General features: G+C 47.1%; 2 protein-coding genes across 3 annotated transcripts; both read left to right on the plus strand.

Annotated features, from left to right (window-relative positions):
• The first annotated feature begins 378 nt into the window (after nucleotides 1-378).
• LOC117860720 (serine/threonine-protein phosphatase 7) lies at nucleotides 379-4,541 on the plus strand. Of its 2 annotated transcripts, XM_034744090.2 has the most exons (5): nucleotides 399-911; nucleotides 1,793-2,296; nucleotides 3,614-3,760; nucleotides 3,948-4,055; nucleotides 4,212-4,541. In XM_034744090.2, the coding sequence occupies exons 1-5, from the start codon at nucleotides 480-482 to the stop codon at nucleotides 4,299-4,301; spliced, it is 1,281 nt and encodes a 426-aa protein (XP_034599981.1). In that variant the 5' UTR covers nucleotides 399-479; the 3' UTR covers nucleotides 4,302-4,541. The 2 variants fall into 2 exon arrangements, 1 of the variants encoding a protein (XP_034599981.1); XR_011898457.1 differs by lacking the exon at nucleotides 4,212-4,541 and having other exon boundaries at nucleotides 379-911; nucleotides 3,625-3,760; nucleotides 3,948-3,964.
• Nucleotides 4,542-4,694: 153 nt separating this feature from the next.
• Nucleotides 4,695-5,544, plus strand: LOC140223056 (calvin cycle protein CP12-3, chloroplastic-like). Its single transcript, XM_072294432.1, has one exon. It carries the CDS (start codon nucleotides 4,930-4,932, stop codon nucleotides 5,344-5,346), a length of 417 nt encoding a protein of 138 aa, XP_072150533.1. The 5' UTR covers nucleotides 4,695-4,929; the 3' UTR covers nucleotides 5,347-5,544.
• The last annotated feature ends 4,810 nt before the right edge of the window (nucleotides 5,545-10,354 follow it).

Raw genomic sequence — 10,354 nt, forward strand, 5'->3', positions numbered from 1 at the left:
TTACCACGGTATTGGCTTGGCAAAAGTTGGTATCCAACCAAGCAGCCTCTGGGTCACATCGTACTCCTCGGCGTTCTGCGACTGATCCAGCCCATCAAAAATGCAAAATGGAATTCGAGCCTTTGGCACCAGATTTCCTCTTGGAATCTTTACATCCACACCACGCACGCCTCTCCGTCACCCCGCCGTGGTCACGCGGCCAACGGCGCCACGCCACGCGAGACCTCTTCTTTCCTCTCCGCCGCTCGCTTTCGCTGCCGTGTCAGCTCCACCTCCACGCCTTGGAAACCCGCAGCGACCAAAGCCTCACGGGTAGCAGCAGCCAACTGGGACGCGCCCTCGCCCGACTGCCCCCAGCCGAGCCCTCGTCTCGTTTCCCCAAAAAGAAACCCCATCAAGTTGCCAGCAAAACAATCGAAGAAACCAAAAACGAAATCACGGAACACCCACCACCCAACGCGCCCACCCTAGCCCACGCCATGTCGCAGCCCGGCGCCGCCGCGGCGACGGATCCCTCCCCGTCCCCGGCTTCCCCGCCGGTGGTCGAGTGGCCCGAGGGCGGCGCGCTGACGCGGGACTGGGTGGCGGGGCTGGCCGCCACGCTGGACTGGTGCTCGCGCCACCTCCCCGCTGACCGCCTCCCAACGGTGCTTCCCCCCGCGCTCGTCCAGCGCCTCGTCCTCGCCGCGGCCGCCATCCTGCACCGCGAGCCCAACCTCGTGCGCGTCGACCCGCGCCCGGGCCAGGCCGTCGTCGTCGTCGGGGACGTCCACGGACAGCTCCACGACGTCATCTTCCTGCTCCGCGACGCCGGGTTCCCGTCCGAGGAACGCATCTTCGTCTTCAACGGGGACTACGTCGACCGCGGTGCCTGGGGGCTCGAGACCCTGCTTCTCCTCCTCGCTTGGAAGGTCAATTCCGCAGATTCGACTCGTCTATAAGCTTGTTTGATGTCCCCTAACACATGAGGGTTTCGATCCCATTTTCTTTTGTTGTTGGATCCACGAAATTGGTAGATTTTCCATAGGTGCTGCAAGCAAGCCTAGTTAACAATTGATTCTGAGTTTGCTCTTTTAGTCATTTTATTACTCCGGATGCAACTTAACTGAAATCAGCTTAGAATTATGAGGCATGATTCACACTATTTATAATTGGTACTTGTTCACACTTCCTCAAAATATCAATGTTGTGAAATATTTGGAGATTGACAGTTCACACACACACTAGCATGTCCACCTTCCTATCCTTTGACGTGGGTAATGTAGTCCATGCTATATTCTATTTGACCATTGGGTTGTATTTTATTCAACCATTAGGTGCTGTGATGGAACGCCTAAAATGAGTTGAATAGGTTCCGCTTTTTTTTTTTGGTTGGTTCTGCTAAATTTATGGCCATAGATAGAAAGGCATTTACATTGTTCCATAGGTAATGCTAGCAGGCTGAGTTCTTATTATGTCAATACTGACTGTAATGATGTCACCTTTTGCTTGGATTGGGCTTAACAAATATGAGTTTGCTCATTTTGCTTTTTATGCAACTAAACTGGAATCAACATAGAATTCTGAGGCGTAATGCACAATATTTATCATTGGTACCCGTTCACATCTCCTCACCATCCAACAAGAAAAATATCAATGCTGTAAAATGTATTTGGATATTTGGTAATTTACTCAGACAAGCATGCTTGTCCTCCTGTGGCATTGCAAAAGTAATTTAAACCTAAATTATGTCCAACTATTAAGTGGTGTGAAACATAATTGTATGGTCATTAATGCGTCTCAATTCTTTCAGGTGTTACTTCCAAATTGCGTGTTTCTTCTCCGAGGGAATCATGAATCCAAGTATTGCACATCAGTTTATGGTTTCGAACGGGAGGTAATGGCTAAATATAAAGATCAAGGCCCTCAGGTTTATCGGAAGTTTTTAAGATGTTTTGAGGACCTTCCGCTAGCAACAATAATAGCAGGATGCGTGTACACTGCCCATGGTGGGATCTTCCGTGGGACGGTTGTGCTACCATCAAAGAGATTAAAAAAGGGAAAGAAAGGTCGCAAAAACAAGGCCGATTTCACTGTTGATCCGACTTCCATGAGGCTCGGATCCCTGGATGAGTTATTGAAGGCAAGGAGAACTGTTCTTGACCCTCCTTGGGAGGGTCAAAATTTGATCCCAGGAGATGTGCTTTGGTCTGACCCTTCCTTGGAGATGGGTCTTTCACCAAATAAAGAAAGAGGCATCGGTTTGCTTTGGGGTCCGGACATCACTCAGCAGTTTCTGCGCACGAATAATTTGAAGGTTCGTTTTTGTTTCATTTATTGGTGTTCCTATTATATTGGAAAGTTGTTGGTTAATAGAAGTATTTATTACTAACTAGTGATGATGAAGTGTTTGTTTTGCTACTTAAATGCTTGCATTCTATATCGCTGCATGCATTTTAAAATACCTCTAAAGTTCATTTGAAGAAAGTTTTTTGCTTTGTTTGGATTACAGATTTATAGTAACATGCTATTCTACCGCTATTTGGTGATTCGGATTAGTTGGTTTATCAGTTAGCATCTTTCCTTACCAAGTTGTAGGCAAATCAGGATTGTTAGTTTGTTAGGATAATTATTTAGTTTGTTAGTGGATGGCTATAAAAGCACAGCCGTATGATTAGTTTGAGGCAAGAAAGAAGAACCTAAAAGAAGCAGTCATATTTCTATAGGGAGACTCAGAGAGCTAACTAGCTGGTTCTTCCTGCTGTGTGCTGTCCATCTATCCCTAGTCAATTCAAATATACTCCCTCCGTCCCAAATTGTAGGTCGTTTTGGCTTTTCTAGGTGCATAGTTTTCGCTTACAATTTGAAACGGAGGGAGTAGCTTATTGTTTGCTTCCTCCGGAAATTTTTTGCACCATGACACACCCACTTTGTTTAACAGAAGTTAAGTTGACATCAAACTATAGTTTGGATGCTATAATTAGTCTACTGTCATTGACCTGTAGCTAGCCTACTGTGGTTGTACCCGATGTTCTCTTTAAATTAAAAATGATCATTGTAATACATTTTAATATTTCACAATTATCTCTGAAGTGCCAGTTGTCAGAATGCTTGCCTTATTTTTGGTTAAGCACATAGACAGGATCTAGCATGACAAATGATGATTATAAGACTGTATTATGTGTGGCTTGATTCTTTCTTTTGATTCTCCTTGAATTTCTCTGACTACAAGCAATTCTTGCTTATTTTAGTATGCTGAATTGATTTAGCAGGGTTGGTTGAGTGTTGTAGAACTCATTGCGGGCTTTGAGCCACAAGCATGCAGTTAACATCCCAGCATCTCTTTTTGAAAATTTATGTAACCTAAGACGTGGATACCGTAAATATGACATACTTATTAACATACTTCGATTGAAGTTAGTTTCTAATTTGTTCTGCGTTAGTGTTCAATGGTATCTGATATGGTTGTGGCCTGCTGGGTATTTGTGGGCATATCTGAACTTGGTCAGTTGGCATGTTGGTTGTCTTGTGGCCCATTGAGCATGTAGTTTCATAACATTTGAAAGTTGGCATCATGGTAGAACTGTATTAGTTTTAATTTCACATGCTTACTTCATCTTTTCTTCCATCAAAGTTAATCATCAGGTCACATGAAGGTCCAGATGCAAGAGACAAGCGGCACGACCTCTTAGGAATGGATAAAGGATATACAATCGACCATGATGTCGAATGTGGGAAACTGATTACTCTCTTCAGTGCTCCAGACTACCCGCAATTTCAGGTTATACTTCTATCACATATATTTGCTGTTCATGCACAAATATTGAAACCCATGTTGGCTTTTAGTTATTAGAACTGTGTCATGTAGAATTATTAAAACTTTGTGGCTAATGTAGACGTTCTACTTTTGTTTCATGTATATTTGCCAAATGATTTTGTAATAACATTTGTTTCTGGACCTGGTATAGGCTTCAGAGGAGCGATACAACAACTGTGGAGCATATATTGTCCTTAATCCACCAGATTTTGCTACCCCTGTTTTCCATAGCTTTGAAGCTGTCAAGCCGCGACCTCCGGTATGTGACATAGTGTGCTCCAAGGCTTAACGAATGCTATGTCCTGTATCCTGCCTGAATAACACTTGATTCTGTGATGTGATCGTGAGGCTATGGATTATGATTGTAGTATAGCCCTATTTAAACAATCACTCAAGAGTACTATTTTCTATGCAGGCGCATCCTTTCTATGATTTTGAAGAGGTGATTGACTCAGATGAAGAGTTGAATTTAGACGCCATGGACAGTGGCACATCGAGCCAATGATGATATCTTCTTCTTGCCTTGTATCATTGTATTTATCATGCCAGCTCTCACCAAGGGAATATGACATGAATTTTTGTTGTAATTGATGCTGACGTAGTGACGTTGCAGGTGTTGGCATAGCCTTCTGTCATGTATCTGATTTGTTGGTTCAGATTAGGTTGATCTGCATCTAAAAGTCAGTGACCCAGAAATTTGACATCTAAAGATTGAATGCGAGAAAATCAGACAGTTGCAAATCTATGAGACTTCCTTCTGCCAATACATCCGGAGGACCTTTGCATCCATCTCAATATCCCTTGTTTGTCTGAAGATGGCTGTCTGCTTTGTGATTCCTTCAGCAATGATGCATGTGGCAACATGTTTCCCCGTAATTTTATGCTTGGCGTTGCCAGAAAGAAATATTCCAGTTGTCATGGACCGAATAATTTCCGCTTGACATTTCCCTTTGTAAGAAATAAAATTTTGGAGGGGATAAGCATGAGCAAGCGAAGCCAAGTGCACTTTGTAGACAAGTGCTGAATTTTCTATGCGTGTCCTCGATTAGTCCTACCAATCCTCAATTTCCCAGTCAAAAAAAAAATCCCCACAATTCCGCACAGCTGATCGCAGCCCATCGGTGGTCTCTCCAATGGCGTCACCGTCCATCGCCTCCCTCTTCCCCGCCGCCTCGGCTCTCCCCGCCGGCATCGGCGCGCACCGATCGCCGCCCTGCGCCCGCGTCGTCACGCGCCATCAGCAGCAGCAGCAGCACAGGCGACTGGTGGCGGCGGCGGCGGCGAAGCGCCGGTACAAGGGGACGGCGAGGAAGGAGGCGGCGCTGGCGGAGCTGGTGGAGCGGAAGGTGGCGGAGGCGATGGAGGCGTGCGCGGGGGGGCACGAGGCGGAGGCCGGGTGCCGCGTGGCGTGGGACGAGGTGGAGGAGGTGAGCCAGGCCAGGGCCGACCTCCGCCGCCGCATCGCCGAGGCCCCCCACGACCCGCTCGAACCCTTCTGCGCGCGCAACCCCGCCGACGACGACTGCGCCGTCGTCTACGTCGACGACTGACGGAGCCGTGCGCATCCACCGCAGCTCGCTCGTTTAATTTGGCTCTGAATCATCATCTGCTTGGTCTGTTTACTGCCTGGAGTAATAATGGCATGATTATTTCATGAGAGATCGCAAGGATTTATTCCATTCTATGGCGTTTACAGCTGCTTCCCCAGTTCTCTGAATCTGAATGCGATGGGCATTTCTGCTTGCGCCCCTGACTGACTCCCTGTTCCTGAACCATGAACACCAGTGTGCGAATGACCGATGAGAGCAACTAAGAAACCAGGGGCAGAAACAATTGGCTTCGGCAGCATTAACCTTTTCGTGCAATGATGTATCCTTCCCAAAATTAGGACATTTTCCATCTAATTTCGGTAGGGGTAGCAAGTGGATTGCGCTTTTCCAATCAGTCGTCGAGATAGTGTTTGTAAGTGATCACCGAATTGATAGGCAGGTGAGGGTCCAGGCATGTTGCCATGTTCGGACGATTGGTAATTTGGTATGCTGGTTGATACCGTACTGTTTGCTTACTGAAAGACTGAAGAGGCCATAGCTCAACTGTCCAGTACAGCGGCAACCTTTCCGTGGGCAGCGGCGTAGCCGCACTGCACGGGCCGGGCTATGAGCAGCTGGTTCTTCTGGTCAATCGTTCAGATTTCACCCGCTCGAGGAGTTTGATGGGCGTAAGAAGAGCTGCACACGTAGGCTCGCCGGAGACACCGGGCAAATAAAGAACCTGGCGTCCAGAAGATGTTGCTCCACAGTTGCTGCAACCTGGAAACCAAGAAAATGCAGCAAATGGGACACAAGATGATATTGTCAATCTGACTACGGGGTGTTTGGATACCCCGGATTAAACTTGAATCCCTATCACATCAAATGTTTGCACACTAATTAAAAGTGTTAAATTTAATCTAATGATAAAACTAATTGCATAAACGAGGGATAATTCACGAGACGAATCTATTAAGCCTGATTAGTCCATGATTAGCCCGTGTGATGCTACAGTAAACATGTGCTAGTTATAGATTAATTAGTCTTAATAGATTCATCTCACGAATTAGCCCTCGTTTATGCAATTAGTTTTATAATTAATTCACGTTTAATCCTTCTAATTGGTATCAAACATCCGATGTAACTCAAACTAAAAATTAGTTCATGGATCTAACCACCCAGCGGCTATTGCAGCTGCAGGCTTGCAAGGTACTAGCACCCACTGTGCACTCAGTCAGTATACTCTTTCACAACTTTCTGACTTTGTCGGTACAGAAATTTATTGTCGTAATGACAGGTTCAGCACATAGTAGATATATTGGATGTAGCATGACAAATGATTGATTATTGAGACTGGGGCTTGGTTCTTTATTTCGATTCGCCTTGATTTCTCTGTCCGTAAGCAATGCTTTGCTTATTTTGAGAATGTGCAATTGATTTAGCAACGTTGCTCTCCTAGTTGGTTGAGTATTGTTAGTTGATTGAGTATTGTAGAACTCCTTGCGTGCTTCAAGGGACAAGCATGCAGTAATTAACATCCCAGCATATCCTTTTGAAAATTTAATTTGGGTATTGGCACAGATGTCTCTAGATGACAATATGTCGCTTACATGTGGATGCCATAAGCTTGAGATTGACTTATATGATTCTAATTTGTTCTGTGCTTAGTTTTCAATGTTGTTTGATTTTTGATCAAAATCAGCAGGGAAGCCTTTAGCTATATTTTTTTATAATTTTTTTATTCCAGATCCGTTTAATTCGCTTCCACGGGGATCGAATCCAGGTCTGCTGGATGCTACGTTCAATGTTGTTTGATTGATATGGCTCGCTGAGCATTTATGGGCATATCTGAACTTGGTCAGTTTAGCAGTTGGTTTGAAAAAATAATATCTTGTGGCTAGGGATGCATGTCTTTGGATGATTATTGGGTTGACCTAAAACTTGTTGGAATGAACTAAAATGATATGGTACGAATTTAATTTAGGGGGAGAAATGAACTAAAACTAGCTGAACAGGAAACACTATCGGGTTCGGGTCTACCATTTGCAAGTGGCATCATGGTAGAATGAACTATATTAGTTTTAAAATCCACATGCTTACTTCATCTTTTTCTTTCAACAATCCTGATCATCAGGTCAAACATGAAGATGGCTGAGCTGAGTCGACGGAGGTGTGCGCCGCGCGGTGTGGGACGAGGTGGAGCTCGGCGAGCCAGGCCATGGCCGACCTCTGCCGCCACATCACCGAGGCCCTGGAAGAAGCCCTTCTTCGCGCACAACCCCACCGCCGACGGTTGCTTCTTCGTTAATCTAGCTATGAATCATGCTAGCAAAACAATCTGACGCGCATTGTAGATACCTTGCTTGTTTCACGTTGTAGTGTGTGCGTGGGCAGCTTGTTGCCATGCACACGGTGGACGCAGTCTTGGGGAAAATTAAGCCAACTCTGTTTCATTGCAATCCCTTTATACTGCGGTTCTTGCAGCGCCAAATCTCGTGTGCAGTGGTTCGAGGGGTCGTGTTAGTTCATCATCATGTGCGTGGTCTGCTTACTCTGCCTGCAGGGCTGCAGGTCGATCGAGACTCCATGGGCGGGAGAACATGTTTCGGATTTGCATTCAGTTATTCACTATGGAATTTGAATGCGACGAGCATTTCTGCTTGTGGCCCAGTTCCTGGACCCTGAAAAGTGGTGAGGGCAACTCAGGAAGCACATGCGGAAACGATTGGCTTCGCGCGGCATCGTTGCCAGTGCACGCACTAACCTTTCCAAGTAATGATGCATCATTCCCAAAATTAGGACGCTGTCCATCTAATTTCGGTAGGGATATACAAGTGGATGGATGGCAGACACCCTAATCTGCGCTTTTCTTTTCAATGAGTCATCGAGACAGTGTGTGCACGAGTAGTAGCGATCTCTGAATTGATAGGCAGGTAGTAAGGAAGAACTCCTCCACCGGTGTAGGTGACAAAGTGTTGGCATGTTCAGACGACGATTGGTATCGTGGTCGATACCCCTGTTTGTTTACTGAAAGACTGAACAAACAAGCCACATGCCATAGCTGAGTTGGTGACAGATTCAGATTTCAGAGCATGACTCTGGTAGCAGCAGCAGCAGCAGCAGCAGCAGCAGCAGTAGTAGTATACACAAAGCACCTAGACAGACACCTGTGAACCATGGTCAGCTCAGCTACCCCCCGATTCCTGGCGCATGTGAAGGGTGTACTAGACTGGACCAGACCACGCCACCAGACTTGCTGTGGTGGGCATAGCATAGCATATGCACACGACACTGATTAATAACACTGGTACCCATGCTCCTCCCTCGACGCTGTGCACAGGCTCTGCATGTTCCGGAGGAAAAGAAAAGAAACCCCGGCCTCTCTGATGGACGACGCCTCGCTCCATGGATTGGATGGCCATGGACGGACGGAGGGAGGACGCGTGGGGCTCCAGCCTAGTACGCGGTAGTACTACGAGGGATTTGGCTGGATCCCAACCAGCGCAGACCTAACGTGCTGGACGCAGGCCACCAGCTGCCTGCTCCCAAGTACTGGTACGCGCATGCAGTCTGTTGGCGCCGATGGTTGGGGGCCTGGGGGGTCCCGCGTACGACGGATCGTATCCGTATCTCGAGACGTATTCAATTTCGTGCAAAGGTTGTTCAGCTGCCGCCTGCCGGGCGCCGGCAACGAGACCACTGGAGGTCTGATTGGGAGCTGGAACTGAGCAAGTGACGAACTGTGCGAGAATGCGCTAGAGCTCTAGGCATGGCGATCTGCGTGCAGGATGTTGAAATCGGGAGAGGGGGCCTCGAGCTGCCTTTAATTTTCGTGGTCTGGTGGTCTTCGCGCACAGACGGAGGTGAAAACGAAAGCGCAGCGTGGACGGTTTAGGCGTTGTTTGATTTGCCCTTGCTTGATCTTTAGGGACTAAACTCCCATTTAGTCAGGACTAAAGTTTAATCCCCTATTTATTTCTAGTGATTAAAAAAATTAAATGAGTTGAATAATGATCAACTTACCTCCAATCATTGTTACCCTTGCCTTTTTCCTTCTTTGCCTCCCCACGTAGGCACGCACAGCACACGCGCGAGCGGTGGCGTGGGGGTACGGAGGCGGCGCAGGGGTAGGGTGGCGGCCCGACGAGCGGCCGGCGTGCTGGGGGCGGCGGGGATCGGGAAGGGCGGGAGTGGTCGGCGAGCCGGGAGCGGCGGCGGGCAGCGGGGCGGGTGGCCGGGGCGGGCGGTGAGCTGGTGTCGAAGCGGGCGGGAGTGGCGGCGGGAGCTGCCAGCGGGCTGGGAGCGGCAGGCGGGTGGCTAGGGGTTGGCGGCGGGACGGGTAGGGAGCTGGTCGTGGATAAGCATTAATGAGAGGTACAGGATGTCCAAGGTACCTTTTAGTCCTCATAAGCAAACTTTGAAGATTAAAGATGACTAAATTTAAAGTTTAGCGAGAGCATATCGGGTCAAAAGTCAACCTAGACTGGTTCGGCTCAGCTCAGAGCTCCGGGCGCTGACCAGGCGGGCAACCAAGTCGACGTAGTGTGGCCGAAACGCTAGCTTATCCACGCACTGTAGCAACGAGATTACTATTTGAATCACACAGGCACATCGGCATCGAATTCACCCTGCAGGCGGCAGGCCCCACACCACCCGCACGGCGTCGTCCTCCACGTCGGCGTTCAACAAAGGCCGCGTCCTAGCCCGGACGTAGGACTAAAGTTGAGTCACGTGATACCGAATGTAATACTAATTAAGAGAATTAAATATGAACTAATTATAAAATCAATTGTACATATGGAGACTAATTCGCGAGACGAATCTATTAAATCTAATTAGTTCATGATTTGATAATATGATGTTACAGTAAATATGTGCTAATCATGAATTAATTAAGCTTAATAGATTCGTCTCACGAATTAGTCCCATCTATGCAATTGATTTCGTAATTAGTTTATATTTAGTACTTCTAAATCTAAATATACAATATGATAAGGTCCAAATTTTAGTTCGTGGAAAAAAAAACTTC

This window comes from Setaria viridis, chromosome 6, assembly GCF_005286985.2.
Source record: "Setaria viridis chromosome 6, Setaria_viridis_v4.0, whole genome shotgun sequence".
Lineage (NCBI taxonomy): Eukaryota > Viridiplantae > Streptophyta > Magnoliopsida > Poales > Poaceae > Setaria > Setaria viridis.

What these genes read in the sequence shown, in the direction of transcription:
- LOC140223056 (XM_072294432.1), top strand. Translation starts at nt 4,930, where the DNA reads ATGGCGTCACCGTCCATCGCCTCCCTCTTCCCCGCCGCCTCGGCTCTC.
- LOC117860720 (XM_034744090.2), top strand. Translation starts at nt 480, where the DNA reads ATGTCGCAGCCCGGCGCCGCCGCGGCGACGGATCCCTCCCCGTCCCCG. An exon ending in TGCGCACGAATAATTTGAAG is followed by an intron (nt 2,297 to 3,613) that starts GTTCGTTTTTGT and finishes CTTCCATCAAAG; the next exon opens with TTAATCATCAGGTCACATGA. An exon ending in CAGACTACCCGCAATTTCAG is followed by an intron (nt 3,761 to 3,947) that starts GTTATACTTCTA and finishes GACCTGGTATAG; the next exon opens with GCTTCAGAGGAGCGATACAA.